At 36.2% G+C, this 24,516-nt stretch overlaps 1 protein-coding gene across 4 annotated transcripts in view; it reads right to left on the reverse strand.

Moving 5' to 3' along the window:
- The window catches only part of CHPT1 (choline phosphotransferase 1), a 32,156-nt gene that overhangs the window by 5,438 nt on the left and 2,202 nt on the right, over positions 1-24,516 (reverse strand). For 3 of the 4 annotated variants that reach the window (XR_004286667.1, XM_032346601.1, XM_032346600.1), the window contains exons 2-6: positions 13,594-13,741; positions 12,950-13,091; positions 6,704-6,788; positions 3,947-4,078; positions 306-464 (exon numbers count right to left, since the gene is read on the reverse strand). Coding sequence is in view for 3 of the 4 variants with exons in the window: in XM_032346601.1 (XP_032202492.1) it covers positions 306-464; positions 3,947-4,078; positions 6,704-6,788; positions 12,950-13,091; positions 13,594-13,741 (666 nt within the window). In the remaining variant the exon portion in view is untranslated. Of the gene's footprint in view, positions 1-305; positions 465-3,946; positions 4,079-6,703; positions 6,789-12,949; positions 13,092-13,593; positions 13,742-24,061; positions 24,397-24,516 lie in introns of those variants that run through there. The other variant, XM_032346602.1, reaches the window with a different exon arrangement.

Here is a 24,516-nt window from a genome sequence, read left to right on the forward strand (position 1 = left end):
ATTTTCTCAAATTCATAACTGGGTAACTCAGTAAAGTTCCCAATATTTAAATTCCTTGATATCAGAAAGCTATAGTTGACAATATAGCTAAACAGCTAATTAAAAGAACAGCATACAGAAAAGAAACTATCTCCTTGAATATAACATTAACCCATTCACAGTTTTAGGTTGGAGCACAAATAGCTACTTATTATAATGATAACGCCATTGAAAACCTACCCATTTTATGAAATAGTTTCCAGCCTTGTATTTGAGGATCAAGTACATTATTTATACCATGAAATATAAATAAAAGAATTTCTTACCACCAATTTTTGTGAAATTTTAGCAAAGACACATCCAAACATAAGGGTATAAAGACAAGGATGCTTTTCAAACACGTTAGTTGCTGACTTTTTATAGATCATTATTGCCAGTATAATAATTATTCCTATGTGGAGTCCAGGTGACAAGACACTAGTGCCCTAAGGGATAAATTAGAAAATCAGCATCATATTTTAACATTGCATTTATCATACTGCAAACATTTTCTGAACATCTATTTTGTGTTAGGAATTAAACACCTAAAGAAGAATATAACGAAGTGTATGGACTAAAGGAGTATGTAAACCTTAACTGTGCCTTCAAACTTCCATAAAACCCTAGGGTTACACAGAGGTAATATGGTGCCACCGATGTGTGATTTCAATTTTATATATACACCTATTTTAAACTACCACTAAAAAATATGACTTATTCTATACCAAATTTTACTATGCTGAAAGCCATCAATATTTGATTGTCAAGTTAACATATTTTTGTGCAGATATCGAAATAAAGCTTTAACCTGCCAATTTTTTTACTTTTTAAATTATAATTTTAACTAATCGTTACACCCAAAGTGGGGCTTGAACTTATAACCCTGAGATCAAGAGTCACATGCTCTATCAACTAAGCCTGCCAGGCACCCCAACCTCCCAATTTTATAAAATACATTAATGTTACACCGATAGGAAAAGTTTAATTCTGCCCTAGTCTCCCTATATATCAACACCCCTCACCCTTGCCTTTTCTGGGTTTAGACTGCAAATGCTCTCTTGCGTAACACTGTAAATCCAACCCATTACATTTTTATCCATGTTAATCAGATTCTCTCAGTACTGCTATCCCAAACAAAATACTGAAATAAATTTGGTATTAAGGTTTACTAAATCTAGAACTACCAATTTAAATATACTCATTAAAATAGCATTATTGTTTATTGTTTATATGTTATATTAGAATTTACTAGTAAATTTATATAACATATTTATTTATATAAATTTATATAACATAAATTTCCTAGTAAATTCTAGAATTTAGAATTCTAAATTCTAGAATTTAGAATTTACTAGAATAATTATTTGAATAATTACTACTAGAATACTACCAGAATTACAGTAGTAAGATTATAAACACAATAAATACTATTATACAAACTATGCATAATAAAATATGTCTACTACATATATAGTATACATATGTATATGATACATATAATAAAAAATATATATTACATATATTAAAATATGTATATGTTAATAAGTTATAAAAATTTAGACTAATAGTGCTTTTATCTGTATTATGGTTTTATAGATTTTATTCAAGAAAATCTGCTGCTGAGGATCCTGGGTGGTTCAGTTGGTTAAGTGTCTGCCTTTGGCTTAGGTCATGGTCTGGAGGTCCAAGGTCCTAGAGCTCCTTGCCTAGCAGGGAGTCTGCTTCTCCCACTCCCTCTCTCCCCTGACCATGCATCTCTCTGCTTGCTCTTTCTCTCTCAAGTAAATAATATCTTTTTTTAAAAATGCTAAAAAAAAAAATGCTGCTAAAAAATACTGGAAAATCACCAGTATAAGAAATCAACCACTTCTTAGTCATAGTGTTTGATTTTTATGTCTTCCTTCAAACATTTATCAATTACTTCTTAATAAAATGTTCTCTAAAGTGGACACTGATCCTCACTAAATCTTATTTTCTTTAGTAAATTTCATGTTGTATGTAGTACTCTAATTTATCATCCATGGTCAAGAAATAAGTATTCCTAAGTACCTCACACATAGTACTCTACTGAGGTCAACTGACTACACACCTCAGAAAATGACTGATTTTTCCAAATATATCAGGGGCTTCTGTATCTAAATAAGTTTTACAATTTGCTTTAGGTTTATGTATATGAAATGTATTCAGAAAGACTGATAATTTATGAATTAAGTGGATTCCTTTGAAACTGTCTCAAGAGCCAGTTTATGTCATTTAAGGGTACGAGGCTTATTTTTTTTCCTTACTAAAATTGCCATTTTTTCAAGTTTATTACTTTTATTCAACCTGGATCCATGACTTTAGCTTTTTCTCAAAATCAAATCTACTCTTAAAGGACAGAATTTTTGAACCACAGCACCAAAGAAATCAAGAGAGTAAGCTATAGCCCAAATGATTCTAAAAAGACATTCCAACAATGTTTAAAAAAATTTTTTTTTCTTTTTCAGTAGGCTCTGGGGCATGGAGCCCAATATAGGGCTTGAATTCACCACCCTAAGATCAAGACCTGAGGGGGGATGGATGCTCAATCAACTGAGCCACCCAGGCACCCCTAACAGTGTTTTGATAAAAAATGACATCACTGGACTGAGTACTTATCTTCTTATGTTTGTCTTAAAGATGACAGGAGGGTTTTTAAAAAAATAGATATTGGGGCACCTGGGTGGCTCAGTTGGTTAAGTAACTGCTTTCGGTTTAGGTCATGATCCTGGAGTCCCGGGATCGAGTCCCACATCAGGCTCCCTGCTCAACAGGGAGTCTGCTTCTCCCTCTGACCTCTCCCTTCTCATGCTCTCTCTCTAATAAATAAATAAAATCTTTTAAAAAAATAGATACTATGTTTAGAAGTTGGCAAGAATTCTGACTTTTTCCCACATAAAAGTATTGAAGAAGTTTAAAGAAGAAAAAAAATATATATATATATGAATAAATACAAAAGTATTATAGCATGAGCAAAGTGTAAAAAAAAAAAACAAAACCCAGAAACACAAGGTGTACCTATTCAACATAAGAATTAAGGTTTAAAATTTCACCTTTTAAAATATAAGAATAATTTTTAAAATATATTCCAGTGAAATGTCTGTAACATTTATTTCTTGAGTAATAAATTGCCCTGTATGTGAAACCATGCATGACCTTTGGCAACTTTCTTGCTATTAAATAAGGAACTCATTTCCTTCTTCTCCTCTCCCCTATTAGTGTAAGGCACAAGAAAACAAATGGCCACTCAGAGTTGTACAGTAATGAGACAGTGGATGATAAACAGGATGTCAGAAAAGTCTTAAGAAAAAGGCTGTAGAAAGGAAAAATGCTTGGGGCGCCTGGGTGGCTCAGTGGGTTGAAGCCTCTGCTTTCGGCTCAGGTCATGATCCCAGGGTCCTGGGATCGAGCCCCACATCGGGCTCTCTGCTCAGCAGGGAGCTTGCTTCCTCCTCTCTCTCTGCCTCTCTGCCTACTTGTGATCTCTGTCTGTCAAGTAAATAAATAAAATCTTTTAAAAAAAAAAAAAGAAAGGAAAAATGCTTTATCAGTCAAAACTTTTTTTTTTTTAAGATTTTATTTGAGAGAGAGCATGCAAAGGAGAGAGCACAAGCAGAGGGAGCAGCAGCAGGAAGAGGGAGAGGGAGAAGCAGGCTCCCTACTTAGCAGAGAGCCCAATGTGAGTCTCCATGCCAGGACCCTGGGATCATGTCCTGAGCGGAAGGCAGCTGCTTAACCACTGAGCCACCCCAAGCACCTCCGGTACAAACTTTTAAAAATACTTCTTGTATTATGTGCGGTTCCCTTCCCCATTCTTGGAACATTGGAATGGTTTTAGTATCTCTGTATCTGATAATAATAAAACTTGTAATAAAATTAATACTAAGTGATGATGAAATTAGTATCTTACTGCTATAGTGGATCCATTCTTCCCAACACCACCATGGAGGATAACATGGAAATAATTTGAACAGGAAAATATTGCACCACCTACTACTCCAAGAACTGGAAAGATCTTCAATTTTATTTCTAGAATGGGTATCTTTAGGGGTAGAAGAAAGAAATAAATCGTTAAGAAAATAAGAATTTCTTTTCCTATTAAATAGTAAAGAAACATTATAATATGACCTTATATGATAAGCTATCCTTTTTCTTATAATCAAATCTTAACTCCTGGATATAGCCTACAGTGGTAACTTTTCTTTTAATGGTTTTATCTATTAAGTGAAAAATGAATCCACCAAATTCAGGGAAGTCTACATAACCGTGATGATATATTTAATCTCATAAACCTTCATCTGACTTAAACATGAAAAAGGATAGTTCCCTTGAATTTAGTACCTCTAAAAGACTGCATCACAGGAAAAGTCAGACACCATGATCTGCATCATGAATGTGACAAATATCACAATGTGTGTGCATGTAAGACTTTTGTGTAGTTAATATCCAGGATTAAATCTCTAGCAATATATTTACCTGTTGGTCAATTTGCTCTTCAAGAAAACTTCCCAAGGCAGCAAAGGATTTAAAAAACAGTAATAATAAGTTGCCAAAAGGTATAGGCTAATGCACTTCGAAACAGGCTATGAAATATTTTACCAACATTTGTGGAAACTACAGATTAACAAATTTAGAAAATCTACATCTAAAATAAGTATTCTTGTTGGTAAAAATAAACAGGTGTGCTTTCCTCCTATGGTATTACCAAAACATTGAATGAAATGATTTTAAGATTAAATTCTTTCCCATTATAAATAAATCAATTAAATTTAAGACAACAACATCTGACTTAATAACCTAACTGCCTCTAGGTCAACATTCACCTTTTTTGGGAACCAACTGAGCAGCTAACATAGAAGACACATCATATCCCTCTAGTGTATTTTAGAGGCCTACAGTAGCATATCTTTGATTCTATTATTCTTCTAGGATGAGAAGGAATATGAATGGCTCAGGAAAGTACCACTACTTAAAAATATGCTTCAAGTCTGAGCCAGTGATATGAACTGTAATTGGTAATTCTGAAACTATACCACAGGGAAATTTTACTATTATTTAATAGACTTAATTTTTAGAGCAATTTTGGACTCATGACCAAACTGTATGGAAAATACATAAACTCCCTATATATTCCCTGCCTCTGCCTCCCAATGCCTTCCCCCCCATCAACATGTCCCACCAGAATGTTACATTTGTTGTAATACGTGAACCTACACCAATATATCATTATTATCACCCAAAAGCTATAGTTCACATAATAGATTACTCTTGGTGATACGTACTTTCTATGAGTTTAGACAAATGCATAATGACAAGTTTCCATCATTATAGTATATCATACAGAATAGTTTCACTGCCCTAAAAATACCCTGGGCTTTGTCTCTTATTCCTCCATTCCCCATAACCTTTGGTAACTGCTGATCTTTTCACTGTCTCCATTATTTTGCCTTTTCCAGAATGTTATATAGCTGGAATCATATAATACATGTAGTCGCCTTTTCAAATTGGTTTCTTTCACTAAGTAATATGTATATAAGATCCCTCCATGTCTTTTTATGTCTTGATAGAGCTTTCTTTTCAACACTGAATAATATTCCATTGCCTGCATGTGCCATAATTTATCCATTCACCTACTGAAGGACATCTTGGTTGCTTCCAAGTTTTGGCAATTATGAATAAAGCCGCTGTAAACATCCGAGTTCAGGTTTTTGTGTGGACATAAGTTTTCCGCTTATATGGGTAAATATCAAGGAGCACGGTCGCTGGATCCTATGGTAAGAGTATGTTTAGTTTTGTATCTCTTACTATTTTTACTGGAGGTATATATCTGAGTGATTAAAAACACAGAATCTGGAATCTGTCTTCTTAATTCCAGTACTTACTAGCCATGTGTCCTTGGACAAATTACTTAATTATTCTAAGACTTACTTATAAAACAGAATAATCATAGTATCTATTTCATAGAATTGTTCTGAGGGTCAGATAAAACAGTGATGGCAAACTGTGGGAACATAAGGTGTTTGTTCAATAAATGTTAGTTGTTGGCTATTGATATTATCCTTATTATTCTTATATCTATGGGCAAGAGGTTGTGAGTCAGCAAGTGTTATGGACTTGGGTCATAGAGACAGAATAATTTATTTCTTTATAAATTCTCTTTCTATGCAAACCATGGATATGTAACAGTGGCCTCCTAAGAATTAACTTTTATCAGAATACTGAGGCCAACGGGGCAGAAAGTAAAAACACTCCTTAATATGGGCAACTTTACCTCACTGTAGATTATTTTAAAATGCAAATTATTAACTTTTCTTTCCTAATATTGAGGGACAAGTTTCAAAAGTAAAATATTTTACTGAGTTTACGTTTTTATATATCTATTTTATGAGATAGATTTTGGCCTGGAAAAGGTAGTTCAACTAGTGTGTTAAAATTTTGTATTAGGGTAATGGGGTCATTTTCTTCTATGTGGTAATATATTCATGCATAGGGGAAAGTGCCAAAATAAGGTATATAAGACAATAAAATTATAAAATGAAGAACAAAGGTTAAGAAGTGGTATGATCATTAAAAACAATGCCAAGAATTTCTGAAGAAAATTAACAATGCATTTTTTTCCTAAATATCTGTTAAGTACTGAAATGTAAATTTAAATATTCAGATTTACCGTATAGTCCCACATTGTTGCTCCTCCAAATGTAGACAACACGAAGACCATCACTAAAGCTAACTGAATTTCAGTTACATCCACTCTAAAAAGAGAGGACAAAGAATAGAAAAGGTATTTGTAAATAAAATTCATAAATGTGAAAGTCAGTTAACCATAGGTTAAATATCAAAGATAGAAGAATCTTTTCAGGCTTAGCTTATTGTACCTTCTGTTCCATCACTGAATTATCAATTTACACGATTAAATGAAAAGCCCACTGAACAACAGAGAGGCTCACAGAGAGGTAAATATTAGGATATGCACAGGTTGGGATGGGGAAAGCTTGTACAGCGTGTATAAAATTGCTGAGAGCAGTTATCATTGAGATTACAGAAGGATTTTACTTTCTGCTTTATGTACTTCTGTAAAGTTTGAATTTTTAAATAATAATCATGTATTACTCCTGTAATGAGGAAAAATTATAATAATATAAAAACAACCAGATGACTTAAGACAAATTGAAAACACTCCCAAGTGAATTTCACTTGAAGAGTAGGGAAAGTTAAAACAGCTTTATTAGGTTACTAACAGTCACTACAGCTTTTTGGTTTCCATAGACATTTTTCCCCTAATATATGAACATATTTAAGTTCATTTTTTTAAAAAACCCACTAAAACAACATCAGTCTCCAGTCTGCATTGCCCGAAGCTATTGACTGACTCCTCTATCTCCTTTGCTCCATACACAGGCTAACTGAAATGTAGTCCATATTTGTAATTTCCTCTTCTTCATATTTGCTGCTTAATCCACTGTAGTCTGGTCTTTGGCCCCATTCTACTAAAACTGTTTAAGGTAAACAGTGACTTCCAATTTATCAAATCTAAGGGATATATTTCAGTTAATACCTTGGCTAATTTCTCTGCAATACTTAAAATGCTGATCATTCCCTCTTTCTTAAAATGTTTTGCTATGTTATTTATTCCATGCTCTCTCCTGATTCACCTACCTTACTGGAAGCTCTTCTCAGGCTCCCTCCTAGACTGCTGCTTCTTCCACATCTTAAATGCTACTACTTCCAGAATTCCATCTTTTCTCCTTTTAGATTTTCTGAACAATTCTATCTAAGACTACCATCTGTAGGTTAAGGACATCAAAATCCCTATCTCCAAATCCACATCTTTTTTTCCTGCTGAGCTCCAGATTTTTTATGTCTATCTACTTTACATCTCTGCGTGGATGCCCTGGAGTCTTTGGATGCTAGAGGAATACTTACTGCTCTGCAAATACAAGATATGCAGCAATTATATGACAAAATAAAACCAGACAGGGGATAAAAGACTTCTAGACTAAGTTACTTAGGGGGCAATTAGTAGGAGGTGAACTGAACATTAACCCACAAATAAAAAGAAAACGTAAAAAATGATACCCAGTATTTGTAAGACCAGTAACAGGTAAACCAAGGCCTCCAGCAGGAAGTTAGTTGAAAAAAGTAAACATAATAATATAACAAGTAGTACTTTGTAGAGAAAAAGGAAGAAAGGTTTAACATCTACTGAACATCTATTATGAGTCTAATCAGCTATAAATTATTCTGATAAATTTTTTGGAGAGGGAAACTTAAATGATTTTCCATGCCTACACTGGAACAGCTGAATATTGCCATAGGAAAATGCCTCAGAGACAGCACTTTTCCTACTACACTTATGAGTCATTATCAGAGTTTTGTGCTCTTTTTCCAGTAACAAAAGTAGAATTATATTTAATTATCCATAATTTTTCTAGGTTATGACTAGTGACCAGTAGCAACTAGGAAAGCTGGTAGGAAACAGAACAAGCTTTCTCTCAATGAACTAAGTAACCCAAATAAGGACTGAGCTAGGAACCTTGGTTTCGCATATACATCATTCATACCATAGATTTTATATATTTTTTTAAGATTTTATTTATTTATTTGACAGAGAGAGATCACAAGTAGGCAGAGAAGCAGGCAAAGAGAGAGGAGGAAGCAGGCTCCCCGCTGAGCAGAGAGCCCAATGCGGGGCTCGATCCCAGGACCCTGAGATCACGCCCCAAGCCAAAGGCAGAGGCTTTAACCTACTGAGCCACCCTGGCGTCCCCATACCATAGATTTTAAATTAAACTCAAATCGTCATTCTGCCTCTCTGCCTTTTAAGGATAAACTAAATAAATGATGATTCTTGAGTCTGAAAAAAAAAATGCTGAAAGGATATCATACAAAAGAACAGAATCACTTACCAAGTACTCAAACATTTGAGCTATGAAGAAACAGTTGAAGCTTGAAAAATATAGTAGACAAAAGAATATTCTGTATAACAACTTACAGACTTAGAGAACTCAATAACGGGTCCAAGTTTTTAAAGTTTGGATCCAAAAAAGACTTTAAAGGATACTGGGCATATTGTTCAAATAAATCCTTAATCCCCAAACTGTTTTCATGGAGGACAATCTACAACAGTGTTATTCAAAGTGTGGTTCAGGGTTTGTAATCAGTTTGCAATGAGATAGGTACAGAAATTGAGAGTGAGCATTTCAAAACTTTTATGATAATTTGACAGAGTAATTTTATATTTATTGAATTAAATGAAATATTGAGGACTGTGTTTTGTAAGTTGATTTTTGTTTTTCGTTTTTAAACCACATGTTATTAGTTCACCATGGATTAAGGGTAGGGGCAGAAACTCATCCTTGACCATAAGGTGTTTTCAGAAATGAACTTAATATCATATGGAAATTCTCATACTTTTGAAATAAAAGAAAATTAGCACCAAGTCTGTATGTTCACATGTAACAAAACAGCACAGAACACAAGTAAACACTGGACTTGGTTTAAGTTTAAAAATTAAGCTTTAAGCGGGGTGCCTGGCTGGCTCAGTTGTTAAGTATCTGTCTCCAGCTCAGGGCATGGTCCCAAGGTCCTGAGATCAAGCCCCACATCGAGCCCCATATTTGGCTCCCTGCTTGGCGGGAAGCCTGCTTCTCCCTCTCTCACTTCTCCTGCTTGTATTCCCTCTCTCACTGTGTCTCTCTGTCAAATAAATAAATAAAATCTTAAAAAAAATTAAGCTTTAAGCATTGCTCTATAAAATTGCACAAGGTACTTGCTACAGGACAGCAAACATGCTACAAATAAGATATGCCTTATCCCACATGGCAAACATTAACATAGAGACAGATTTTAACTATAATCCTATATTGTGCCTAAGGAAAATACTAATTCATGTGTCACTGATTAGTAAAAAGTTGGAAATTATAGCTAAAAATACTTATTAATATTTTATAGTTTAAATGATCTAATTCAAGGTAATGAATTCATATTTGCACTGAAATCCACATATTTTCAAAAGATAAACATATAATAATGAAAATATATATCCACAAGTAAAATAGAATAGTATTTCTGCTTCTCTTTTGTATTACTCCAATAATAGAAATACTATAAAAATTAAGCCTCTCAATAGATGAACATATAAAGAAGATACATCTCACACACAGGTGTGTATGCGCGCGTGCACGCGAGCGTACACACACACACACACACACACACACACGGTTATCACTTAGCCATAAAAAAGAACAAAATCTTGCCATTTGTAACAACATTGGTAGAGCTAGAGGGTAAAATGCTAAGAGAAAGAGGTGACTTAAAGAAAGACAAATACCACAGGATTTCACTCATATGTGAACAAAGTTAAAGACAAACCAAAAAATGGGCTGTTAATTAAAGAAAACAAACTGATGGTTACCAGAGGGAAGGTGGATTGAGGGATGGGTAAAATAGCTGATGAGATTAAGAGTACACCTATGACGATGAGCGCGGACTGGTGCATAGAACTGTTGAAGCACTATATTGTACAACTGAACTAATATAACACTATATGTTAATGATACTGGAATTAAAAGCTTGAAAAAATTTAGCCTCTCAAAAAGTGATAAATTTTCGGGAAATCCATACCAGCCAACAGACAATTGATACTGACACAGTGTGTTAAGTTTTGCCAAAGGCATGGTTGATGTCCTATATGTAGATCCTTCTTGTAATGTTAAACTAAACCATCAATCTACTTACTCAATGCTCCATGACATTTTTACTTTGACAAAGTAAAAAAATATACTAGTTATACTAGTATACTATATCCTATACTATATCCTAGTTATACTAGGATCTCTGCCATTCAGTGTTACTATTTTTAATTTAAATTTTGGGGCAAGAGAATCTTAAGCAGGTTCCACACCCAGTGTGGAGCCCATGCAGGGCTCAATCTCACAAACAGACCTTGACCAGAGCCAAAATCAAGAGTCAGACATGGAAGCTTAAGTGACTGAGCCACCCAGGCACCCCACAGTGTTAGTATTTTAAAAGGCTGCCTACCCCAGCACTGTAGGGTCTCCTCCTGCCCCTATGTGCTGGAGCCCCAATCACAATAGTCATTTTCCTAATGTTCTCAGTACTTTCTTTCCTCATGCTTCTCCCTAGTGCTTCTACTCCAATTTGTCTGGCATAGTCCATTCATAAGAAACTCATCTTTGTATCTCCAGTTCTAGGCACGCATTAGGCTCTCAATCAACAGCAAATGAGTGTAAAATTTACAACTAGGCCAGGACGAACGAATTCATTTTAGAAAGATTTTTAATGAAGTTAGAAGCCAAAAAGGTAAAATGTTAGTCATTAAATAGTGACACCAATAATAATTAACCAGAACACTGCATTATTACATTACTCTAGTTTACCATAGCAAGTTCAGCAAATTAAAAAGCTGTAGATTTTATAAAGCTACTTTTCTATTTTAGCATATCTTAATTTATAAATAGATACAGATTCTAAACTTCACATAGTTGCCTTGAATTTTAAGGCAGGCTTTTTGACACTTGGGCTCTTGATCAGTAGATAAAGAATCACCTAGACTCACATTTTCCATAAAAGCTTTCTTAAGCTAATTCAGACTACAGAGCCCTTCCCCTTACTTAGGATTTCTTCAGTGCTTAAGGAAACCTAGAGCAAGTTATTTTACACTTGGTGATGGACTACATTAACAGTGTCACAGAAGTATTATCTCTTCCCTTTAATACAGTATACCAAAAATCCCTAAAGCAGGAATTTTTAAAGAATGCGTTTTTGTATCCTTCTACAGAATCTAACACATTGCTGATCTCATAGAACTGAATAGCAGTCACTAAGAGTATGGAGTTTGGAATCAAACAGACTTGAGTTTTAACCCTGGCTCTATACTTATTAGCAGTACAAGAACATTACAGAATCTCTGCTTCATTTGTACAGAGGAGGTTAATGTGAGGAAAAAATGAGATAATGCATGTAAAGTACTTAGTATAGTGGCCTGCAACATGCAAGTGCTCTAGATGGTAGCTGCAATTATCCCATTATTTAGGAATCAATGTGATGTATTGCCTAAGGCTTTCCCTCTGTTACATGATCCACAGATTTGAGCTTCTCTCATTTTTATCATCATCAGAGGTTTTGGGTTTGTTTTTTGTTGTTGGTGGTTTTTTGGGGTTTTTTTTTCAGAGCTGTTTCTCCTATGTAGCAATAAAAGAGGGGCCAAAAAGAATCAGTAGACATGGGAAGGCAGAGTCAAGAATGAGCCAATGGCAGATAGTTCCTAAAGGATCAGGCAGAGAAGGAGCTAATGGGAAACAGGAAGAGTACTGGGCTCCTGCTTCATGCACTACTTCCTGGTGTCTAAGAAAGAGGCATCAGAGGTTTATCATCTAATGTTTAGCTCTAACATTTTCAAGGTATTTTTACATTATCTCATCAACTGCCTACCACAACTGAAGAGTCTCACAATTATCTGTTGATGGTGACTGTTGTAACAGGTGGCCCCTTGTTGGGCACTGAAGATTTGACCAAAAAGGACCTTTACATTCTGTATTTCATTATTTTATTATATAAATCAAATGCTGTTTACTTAGTTACTGCATATTCTTTTTCTCTATTATCCAGGCCCCTTATTTTTCTCTTTCTCCTGTATAATGTAAGCTTGGGTTAGTAAGTTATTAAAGTGGAAAAAGGGGGAAAAATAAAATTATTATCGAATATATAACTATTTATGATGCAGAATACCTAACAAGACTTAACGTGTAGCATTTATGGATGTGCCAATAAATTAAAAGATAATTTAAATTCTTGATTGAAGTTTTGTTCTCCTTAAGGATAAGTAAAATTTAAGATTGTGAAAATAAACTGAATTATATTTTAAAATGTGCAACTTAAAAAACATACTTACTTTCCAAACCTCAACACGCCTGAAACATAAGTCTGCCAATGAGCACAATAAAACATGAACATCCCAATAAAAGAGCAGAAAAACAACCAGTCAGGATGAGTTCCTAAGCGCACCGCAATTGAAGCTCCAATTGCCATAAATACTGAAAGAAACAAGGTTTAAGAACTATTAAGAATTAAAAATAATTAATGAAATAATTTCCATGTACTATTTAGAAATACAATTTTTTAAAAAATGTAATCTTGGCATTACAATATGGTGCACTAAAGAAAATTAATTTTTTTTTTTAAAGATTTTATTTATTTATTTGACAGAGAGAGAGATTACAAGTAGGCAGAGAGGCAGGCAGAGAGAGAGAGGAGGAAGCAGGCTCCCTGCCGAGCAGAGAGCCCGATGCGGGACTCGATCCCAGGACCCTGAGATCATGACCTGAGCCGAAGGCAGCGGCTTAACCCACTGAGCCACCCAGGCGCCCAAGAAAATTAATTTTTGAACATACTTTCACAAAATACACTATGCAAATTTGCTCCCAAATGCACACTTACCACCAAAACTGACCATTCAAACAGCTCAGTCCATTTTTAGTTTTTGAGCCATCAACAAAAAAAGAAAGAAAAAGAAAAAGAAAACCTTCATTAACTTACCTGTGGAAAGAGAGTCACAACCATGGTCAAAAAGTTCCCCTAAAGGGGAACAAGAATTTGTCCTTCTGGCTTGTTTCCCATCAATAGCATCCAGTGACTGATAGATAAAGAGTCCCAGTGCACATAAAAGGTATGTCCAGTATGGTGCCTAAAAGTAAACGTAAATAATAAATACTCTTAAATGACAACAAGCTAGCTTCTCTTTGAAAATAGTTCAACCTAAGCCAGTTGACACATTTTCTTGTGTTCTCATCTTACATCACCTCAGAGTGTTATAAAAAACATTCATAACCCTCCTTATACAGATGAGAACTAAATTGAGAAATCAAATGAACTGTTCTAAGTCATGTGGATAGAGGGACAAAGAAGCCCATACTGCGAGAAACACAAAAATTAAATGAGCAAGGATTAGGTCACTGATTTTAGTTCCTAATCCACAGCTCTTTCAATATATTACTTACATATGGCACTAGATTTGAAATTATTCAGTAAGATTTTGCTATGAAAAATATCTTAAAGACAAACCACAGAACTCTGTTCATGATGGAGTATCGGGGAATTGGATCTATTTTCCCACCTTATATAACCAGAAAAGCAGTAAAATAAATGAAGTAAGTTTTCAGACACTGCAGGCGGTGAAGCACTGTGATCCCTGACAGAGGGAAACATGAGGTGAGCCCTGTAACTACTCCAGCTTAGGACCCACAGGCAGACCACAGCATAGGAATGGGGAACCTGAACAGAGCCCAGTGATCTTGATATGATGAGGAGAAGCGTAGCAGAATTCAGAAAGGTCAAAACAGCTAGAATTTGTGGAGCACAGTACCAGAGAAAAGAGGAACACACGATCTACAGAAGAGTACCTTTGAGTCTTTGGCTGAGAAGTGACCTGTGCCTGAATGAAATAAAACTATTAACCAAGGCCAGGGAAAGAAACATTGAACAGCACAAGGCTGCATAATTCTTGAAGGCCACATAAAGCTGGGAATTTTTCATGTTCCCACCAGGCACAGCAGAAAGACTCTGTAATGCCTAGGACATTGGGTAGAGTTAACAGAAATGTATTGCCTTAGCAGTGGCGAGAAATTAACCCAAGTTAAACTCCTCTTGGTAAAGTCCTAACAGACATAAAGTCCAGCCTCAAAAGAACCCAACAGGTCCTACTGAACTCAACGATAGCCAGTACAAAGTACAATATCTTTTTTTTTTTTTAAAGATTTTATTTATTTGACAGAGAGATCACAAGCAGGCAGAGAGGCAGACAGAGAGAGAGAGAGAGAGGGAAGCAGACTCCCCGCCGAGCAGAGAGCCCGATGTGGGGCTCGATCCCAGGACCCTGAGATCATGACCTGAGCCGAAGGCAGAGGCTTAACCCACTGAGCCACCCAGGCACCCCAAAGTACAATATCTTAAAGGGATTTTAAAAAATCTAGTACCCAAAGATATAAAATTCATAATCTGGTATCTAATCAAAAATTACCAATCATGCAAAGAGGCAGGAGAGTATGTTCTACAACTAGAGGTAAAAACAATCAATACAATCAGACCCAGGAAATGACAGAAAAATGGAATTAGACGAGGCCATTAAAAGTTATTATAAATATGCTTCACATGTCCAAGAAGGTGAAAGAAAACATAAAAGACTCAAGTGAAACCCATTAATATTAAAAACAGTATTTGAAATGTAAAATATACTAGATAAAATTGGACAATGCAGAAGAAAAGATCAATGAACTTGGAGACTACTAATGGAAACTATCTAAAATTATGCAAAGGAAGAAAAAAGATTACCAATAATTGATCTTGGGTATCACTGACTGGTGGGACAGCAGAAGCAGTCTAACATTTTTATCGGCATCTCGGGGAAGAGAAGAGATAGCTGAACATGAAAAATATAAGAAATAATGGCTGAAGGATTTCCAAATTTGATGAAATTTATAAACTTGCATATCCAAGAAGCTCAAACACCAACCAGAATAAGTATTTTTTTAAAACCCACCAAGGCACATCAAAATCAGAAGCCAGAGAAAAACAGAAACATTATATACAGAAGTGTAGATACTGACAAAAGAAAGAGTCTGTAAACTTGAAGACAGGTGAACAAAAATTATGCAATTTGAACAAGACAGAGAAAAAGAGATTTTAAAATGACCACTCTTTTCTTCAAGCACTTTGTAAGTATACTCTTCTTCCTCAGGGACTTACGTGATGGTACGAATGGTCAACCCAGATTTCTATGTGGTAGAGAGGAAATACAGCAATATTATTAAGAAGTAGGGTTGTTTTTTTAAAATTATTTTTAAAAAATTTTTTATAAACATATATTTTTATCCCCAGGGGTACAGGTCTGTGAATCGCTAGGTTTACACAAGGAAGTAGGGTTTTGAAGTTAGATCTTGTTTGAGTCCTAGACTCTCATTTAATAGCCAAATAATCTTGGGCAAGTCACTCAACCTCTCTAAACCATGGTTACGCACCTGTAGGATATGAATACTCACAGTTCTGTCAGATGAAAAAATTCTAAGATAGCTATTTATACAGAGCCTGGCACATAGTAAGTGCTCAGTAAAGGTTAGCTATTCTCACTAAGTTGTTTTGTATACTTTCAGTGGCAAATATAATTTTTAAAATACCAATCTATGTATGGTTTGTTGGAGAATTCTACAAATATCCAATCAACCTGCTATCTTGTTCCTCAATCTTTCTAAGTAAATAGAAGTTTACTCTGAACCTACTTTAATAAAAACTTCATTTTTAAATATTAGATGCCCAGTATTAATGATGACACTACTAATTGCTTAAAAGGGCTTACTGAGTCTCTTCCACTTAAAAGACAAGCAGCATAAGTTAGAAATAATTGAAGAAGGGAAGCAACCTGAGTTATGAATATGCATATTAAAATACCACAGTCAAAGAAACAATAAGCACTGGTGAGGATTTGGGGAAGAAGGAACACTTGTGCACTGTGGGTAGGAATGCAAACTGGTGCAGCCACGATGGAAAACAGTCTGGAGGTTCCTCAGAAAATTTAAAATAGAACTACCCTAAGGCCCAGTAATCACACTACTGGGTATTTAACCAAAGAGTATGAAAACACTGATTTTAAAGTGTATATGCACCCCTATGTTTATTGCAGCATTATTTACAATAGCCAAATTATGGAAGCAGCCCAAGTGTCCTTCGGTAGATGAATGAATAAAGAAGATGTGGCATATATACAGCCATAAAAACAATGAAAATCTTGCCTTTTGCAACAACATGTACGGAACTAGAGAGTGTAATAAGTGAAATAATCTGAGAAAGACAAATACCGTATGATCTCACTCATATGTGGAATTTAAGAAACAAAATAAATGAACAAGGGAAAAAAAAGAGACAACCCCCCAAATGGACTCTTAACTATGGAGAACAAACAGAGGGTTACCAGAGGGGAGGGGATAGGGGAGCTGGGTGAAATAGGGGACAGGGATGAAGGACTACCCTTGTGATGAGCACTGAATAAGGTATAGAATTGAATCATTACATCACACACCTGAAACTAACACACGAATGTATGTGAACTATGTTGGAATTAAAATGAAAACTTCGTAAAAAAATTAAAAACTTAAACACTACATTCAATTCTGACTAGCATGTTTTTAAAGGCTTATCTGCAAACTATGAAACAATTAGAAGGGGGCTAAAAAAACAGAATTGGTAAATCCTTACAGCAGTACAAAAGTGGAAAAAGCAAAACGAAACAAACCATCTGAGTTTTTCCTAGAATCTTTCTTGAAAGAATAGCAAAGTGTTTTGCATAGAACAAGCCCGATGACTCTTTTCAAACTAGTAAATTCTTAACTATTTTTTCCTACCAGGAAAAATTATATTGCTTTAATTTCGATAACCAAAGGAAAGCAAAGTTATATTTCAAATCTATGTAAAATTGGAAATTGAAGTTATTAAAATTTCTAGAAGGACATAAAAGTCACTTTTCTGATCTATTTTCCACCAAGTACCTTCCCCCTACATGACAGACTTCTGAAGAACATCATCTACCTGAGAGGTATTCCATTTCTCCCTTCTATGCACAGAACCTTCTTATACTGAGACAATGGAGCCAAGGTCCATGTTAAAAGCCTATTTCTGACCTCTGATTTGGTAGACTGGCAGCAGGCAAGTTCAAAGGTCAAAGTGTTAATGGAAATCCATACTGAGATAAATTTGGTCACTCCTGGACACCACAGTTGAAGGTGGACTCTGCTCATCATTTGGAAAAAGGAAAGGAAGACTTGTTCACTAGTTTAAAACTACATCATTAAGCTACTAGAGTTAAGATTTAGAGCTTAAATGGGTAAAGAACGCAGGGGAATTTGAACAAGGAAACAAGAGAGGAGGTCTCGGCCTAAATGAAGGTTGAGGCCTGGAAAACACGAGGTTTACTCATGAGTCAGTGACCAGATCCCTGTTGCAGGATCAGAACATCAATAGTGGTCAGATTGGAAAGGCAGTAATGTTATCTTAAACAGTACAACAAAGGGCATTTTCCAGCACTGTTTTATTTGATACAGCAATCCACAGAGACAGGGCAGCTATCATGTTCTTTTTATTAATGTTGAAAGTAAGACTTAGAGAGGACTGATCACATCCCATCCAGTGGCCAGACTGGGCCTGGGAATCAGACCCGGGTCTTCTGCCCTGCCCTTAGGATAAGGGCTCCATCAGACCACAGGCTGCAAAGACCTGAATTCTTACTTCACAGCCCACTTAATCCTTCAGACCTGCTGAGAAGTGCTCTCCTGCCCACACAATCCAATTTCAAGTGTAAAGAGCCTAAGGTAATGGCTGGAAGCCACGTGATGCTTGCTTCCTTTTAAACCCAGGAAGGCACACTAGTCCCCAGTACCTGGTTCATTCATTTCCAGTCTTCCCAATGCCACAAAGGTCAAACTTATCTTTCCTTTTCCCTGATGTCATCAGCTCCAACTCCACTTGAAGAAAGCTATTAAATAGCCTGCAAATTGTCATCTTCCTTCCTAACCTGTTTTCTCTGCAAAACTGACTCCAGGTTGGAGATCCACTGGCCAGGAACCACAGGACCCTTCCTTCCAGAAATCTTCTCAGAACAGGTTTAATTACAGAAGAGACTCCAGGTTGAAGGAGGATCTACAAAAGCCACCCCAACTCATTTCATCTTTTCATGTGAACTTTCAAAAATTTTCAACATAAGCATGGAACAGTCAGGCCTGGGTTACTCATTACAAAGTCACAAGCAATTTATCAAAATACTACTATAGAAGGAACCTAGTCCAAAAAAGTAGAACTTCCAGGTAATATTAGATTCCTAACATTTAAAGTTTTAAATTATATAATTTTCAAAGTATCTACTGTATCTTTTAGGATCAGAATTTAAAGAATATGCCATAGGAAGCTTTTCAGGTCAACCATCAAGACCTCATCAATCTTGTAAATGATGACAAGGTATTCAATAATGTGGCTACATCATAATTAAGTGATAACTTCACTAATGATGAATCTTGCATTATTTGATGAAAAATTATTATGTAAATTTATTCTAGAAAACAAAATTATTACAAAGAGTCAATCAATCCCCAGTCATTTAAAAAAAAACACTAATAAATTTAAATTGCTTTTCAGTTACACCACTAACAAAGAGCTGTATAAAAATAAGTCTTGGGGAAATTTTACTTTTTTAGTTACCTGAATTATAGGTTGTTATTATTCATCTTATAATTAGAGAAACCAGGGGCGCCTGGGTGGCTCAGTGGGTTAAGCAGCTGCCTTCGGCTCAGGTCATGATCTCAGGGTCCTGGGATCGAGTCCCACATCAGGCTCTCTGCTCAGCAGGGAGCCTGCTTCCTCCTCTCTCTCTCTGCCTCTCTGCCTACTTGTGATCTCTCTCTGTCAAATAAATAAATAAAATCTTTAAAAAAAAAAATTAGAGAAACCAGAGTTCTGAACCAGACCATATGGTAATTGTTCTCATTACAAATAACTGTGTCAGAGAGAACACTCACATATAAACCAATTACTTATCTTCTTTTTTATAAGTGGGTCAAGAAAAGGAAGAAAAGATTTAGAAAATGATCAGTAAGCACATCTCTGCTCACTGGACAAACTCTATTTACAAGCCTGGACCTTAAAATACTTGATTTCTGGAACACATACTTAGGTCTCCTATAAATAAAAATGTTATTAGACTAGAGAGTCTCCAAGGACCCCTCTTTCATATTAGAATATAATTCTCTCATGGGTATGAGACATGTTGTCTGTTTTTAAAATCTGCTGTACATACCACAGAAGCTAAATTACTAGATGATCTAATTGTTTATCAGGTAAAATGGTTTCCAAAGGGTAAAATTTAAGCCCTCGGTTGTTCCTGCAGAGTGGTTTGAAGTATGCAACCTGGGATGCCTGGCTGGCTCAGTTGGTCAAGGGTCCGCCTTCGGCTCAGGATCTAGTCCTGCACTCTGGGCTCCCTACTCCACAAGGAGTCTGCTTCTCCCTCTGCCTGTCTCTCTCATGAATAAATAAAATCTGGGAAAAAAAAAAAAAAGTGCGCAGTCTGGACTCTACCTGCACCCAGATCCTTGCTTTCATCACTAGCTGAGTATGGATGACTTAACCTCCCAGTGTCTCAGTCTCCCTTTATCAAACATACAAATAATCACTGCTCCTGTCTCACTGTGAAAGTCAAAGTATTACATGGAAAGTGTTGAGAAAAGTGCCCGGCATATGGAAGGAGCTCACTAAGTTTGTTGTTATTATTGTTATTACTGATATAAGACAATTTTAGGTGATTCATGGGTCAACTTTTTATTTTAATAATTATGTCTTTATTTTAATATGTTTTGGAAATATTCTAACAAATTTAAAAAAGAGCTAGCATAAAAAAAGCTAGCATAGTTATCACATCTATGATTTTATAGATATTAAGGCTGAGAATGAGTCCACATCTTTAAAAAGGAAGAGATTTAAAGTTGATGTAAAGAAGAATAGTAAATAAAAAATAGTATATATAAGTTATATGCAAAAGTAGAAATCTTCCCAAATTAAAATATAGGAAATACTGGAACTATATAATGCCTATTTATATAAAATTTTTATACTTAAAAAAAAATTATCTCTTTGCTTTAAATGGCCTTGGGTATGAGCTGACACACATGCAAAAAGTATTATATAACCAGTAACAGTTGGGCCAGCTGCTATCGGGGAGAATTAATTATCCAAACAGCAATTGACTTTTCTCTCCATAAAAACATCAAGTGCATTTATAAGAGGTAGGAAGAAAGAAAATTAGAAGACAGATCATGCCTATGTGAAAAAATGTAATGTTATGTGGTTTAATAAGTGGATTTTCAAAAGAAAATTGATGGCATTTCTAACAGACCACGAATCTGACACTGGTCTAGCCCTGTGGTATGACTGAGAGCTTGTGGACTATGCGCCTGTCGCGGATGGGGCACTTCCTGTTTACAGAGGGAGGGCCCCACCAGAGGCCTGAAAGGCTCCAAGAGAAGAGGGTGGTCCGGATTGGTAAAATCATTCTCAGTCCCCAATCAGGAAAGGGCCTGGGGACATACTGGTTTCAACGCAGATCTTCAGGCTTCAGGTCTGGTTACCCGCCAGCTTTTGAGAAAAGCATACCCATTTTCAGGAAATGAAGCAGGTTACAAGCAGGCATTTTATAGAAATGCAGTCTGAACAGCAATACAGGCCCAGCGGGGCTCTCTCCTGACTTTAGAAATCTGTACTCTGAAAGGTAGCTTGCTTTCTTTTTATATTTTTTGGGAATAGTCCTTTTTCCCCCTCTTTTTTTAAACCTTTAGTACTTACTAAAGTTCTTATTGAAAACGCCAGTCTCTCATTGTGCCCAGGGAAATAGGAAGGCAGAGGGGTATGAAGAGAATCCCTGGGCCAGATGGATCATTGACAGCAACTGTACTGGGTGCTTTCACAGCTGTTCTCTTTAATGTTGCAAAACCCAAGTGGTCAGAGCCTAGGCCCAGGTCAAAAGTCCAAGGAGGAATAGCTTATATAATAAAGTATAGGAAAACCATAGGAGTCAAAGAGTCAAGCCCCAAAGCAATTACCTGCAGAAGCTCCTTCCAGCCAAGGCTGAGAATATGGTGAGGCCAGTGAGCCACCAGGGGTTTGTACAGAAATTGAGGCTGTATTTACCCTCAGGATCAGGGTCCTTTGGTGCCTCCTTAAGTCCCGAGGCCTAAGTGGCTGCTTGCCTCATTTTAGTTCCCTTACCTGCCCTGCTTTCTCAAATTTCAAGTTTCCACCTCCGGAAAGGAGTTGGAGTTTTTATTTTGTTTTATTAAGACTAGACCACTCCCTAACAAGAGTCCTGCCTTAATAAATGATGCCTGATAAGTTACTGATCTGGTTAAAAGAAAAAAAAGATGGAGACAGGAAATAAAAAAGGAAATACAGGGGTGCCTGTGTGGCCTGGTGGGTTGAGGCCTCTGCCTTCCGCTCAGGTCATGATCCCGGGGTCCTGGGATCACCCCAAATCGGGCTCTCTGCTCCTCGGGGAGCTTGCTTCCTCCTCTCTCTCTGCCTGCCTCTTTGCCTACTTGTGATCTCTGTCAAATAAATAAATAAATATTTAAAAAAAAAAAAAAAAAAGGAACTACAATATTTTGAAGAAACCAAACCAAGGAGAACAATCTGAGTAAAAATCTAAAGATTGTTGCCTTTTCTTATTATTCCCCAACAAATAACCCTTTACTTTATAGTGCAAAGGCAACTATAATCTGAATCATTTTGACAGGGAACAAACCATTTCTTAAGGTCTTTCTGGCTTCTCAGAAAAACGTCGTTTTTGGTACAACTTTCTATCATCACTAACAAAATAAATATATTAATGCCCTCTGACCTGACCCTATACTAGGCATCTATTTGCTCTAATCAATGACACTGATGTGTCATTAGCCTGGAGCCTAAAGAATTAGATCCGAATCACTGAGTTTTCTATATACAAATTTAGGAATTGCATTAACTAAGCTCTAAAGTCCTTCAAACTGTTTAAGTCTGTGATTCTATTTCAGGATTAGGCAGCAAGGAATGGGGCGGGGGGGGGGGGGGGGGGGCGCGGTCAAGGACTCCATACAGAGTAGCATTCAGATAGAACTGCTTCATCCAGGTGAGAAGTGGGACAATTCAGTTCCACTTTTCTCTAGTAGCCCTAACTCTTGCTTACTCTCGTTAAAATCCCCAGGCAAAACAACTGATACTTATTTAATCCAAGACCAGCTTAAACTGATGAGGGTGGAAAAACATCATCTTCCAAGATGCCATTTCATTCATATAGACAATAATTTAGTGAATATTTACTAAGCCTCTGTGTTATGCAAAGTGCTGTGCAGTACAGACTGTACAAATCGGCAATCTTTCTCTGAACTTAAAAGTTGGTAGACTGTCCTGCTCAGTAAGGACACACGTAACCAAAATAAAATGGAGAAGTTCCCCAGGAGACCTACAAAGCCCCACGGCTGAAGCATAGCGTTCTGGCTTGGAATCCCGGTCTTCAGTTAAAGCTACCTACCCCGAAGAGGTTAATTTCTCTTCAATTTCCTAATCTATAAAATGGGGATAATAATACTACCACTTCATAAAGTTGTTTAGAGGATTAAATGAGACAACAGGCTAAAGCACCTTCAAATAATGCCTGATACACAGTTAAGACCCAGTAAATGTTCATTGATACTGTTATTTTTACTGGAGTTTTAGAGGACGGAGTCTGGAGAAGGAAGAAAAATTTTACAAGGAAGTCGTGAGAACTGAGCATTGAGAGATGGAAGCAGGACAGGAGGAAGGAAGGAGGAGAAAAGAGAGGGACAAAAAGAAATCCTCGCTATATAGCAAGTAGTTCAGTTTGGCTGGAGTGAAAAGTTCCTTAACAAAAACAGCAGCAGGACACGCAGTTCAAAACACCATTGTAGAAAAGAAGAGGAAGAAGAAAAAAGAACACCCACTGTAGAACTTAATATGAATCATTTAATTTTTTTCTATTAAGTTCCCTTCATCCCCATTTATGTCCTAGAAGCTAAAACAGTAGTTTAAAAAAATAGATCAAGTGTAATTATTAATATAGATACATAGTCAGCACTGCATACATGTCATCCTATATGGGTACAGAAGCCAAAACATCTAAATCCCAAAACCTCACGTATTTTTCCTCTTTCTGGAGGCAATCTGTCAAGTTTGAAAAGCACTACGAGTTCTTAAGGCTAAGAATCAGAAAACACTTTCTAATCCAGGTTAAAAATCACTTAACCCTCCAGACCTCAAATTCCTCTTAATAAAAACATATATACTACTATTACTTCAAGATGGATGGATAGAAGAAATACTAGAATGGTGGAAAGGCCATTCTAGGAAGGGAAAAAACTTGCCAGCCTCCTTGGGTAGATATAAAACACAAAGGCAACAATGGATGTGAAAGCACTTTACATACCTGATTAAATCTTATATAATATACAAGGAATTTTTCCTGCATACAACATAGACAAAGGCAGAAACTCTGGACCAGAAGGTGGTGATGCGTTGAAAATATATACATAGGCTTTGGGGTCAGAAGAACTTAGATCTGAATCTTGTCATCAAGTCCCGTCATTCACTAGCTCCGTGACGTGAAAGCAAAGCATCTTGAACTATCATTACTTCTTTCCTGTGATTACTGGGATTTTATCAAACCTGCAATATGAATCCTGTAATGAATGGCTTGTCCCCTCACAGCTGCAGCCACTTAGAAGCAAGTGCAGGAGGATCTAATATCATACATTTCAGAAACTCTTCTCAGTTTCATCTTATTATTTTAACTCTTTGGGGGCCACTCTGATTTTTTCCACTTTTTTGTGTATCTGAGATTCCCAACTCCCCCAACCTTTTTTTTTTTTTTTTTTTTTAAAT

Source organism: Mustela erminea, chromosome 6 (genome assembly GCF_009829155.1).
Source record: "Mustela erminea isolate mMusErm1 chromosome 6, mMusErm1.Pri, whole genome shotgun sequence".
NCBI lineage: Eukaryota > Metazoa > Chordata > Mammalia > Carnivora > Mustelidae > Mustela > Mustela erminea.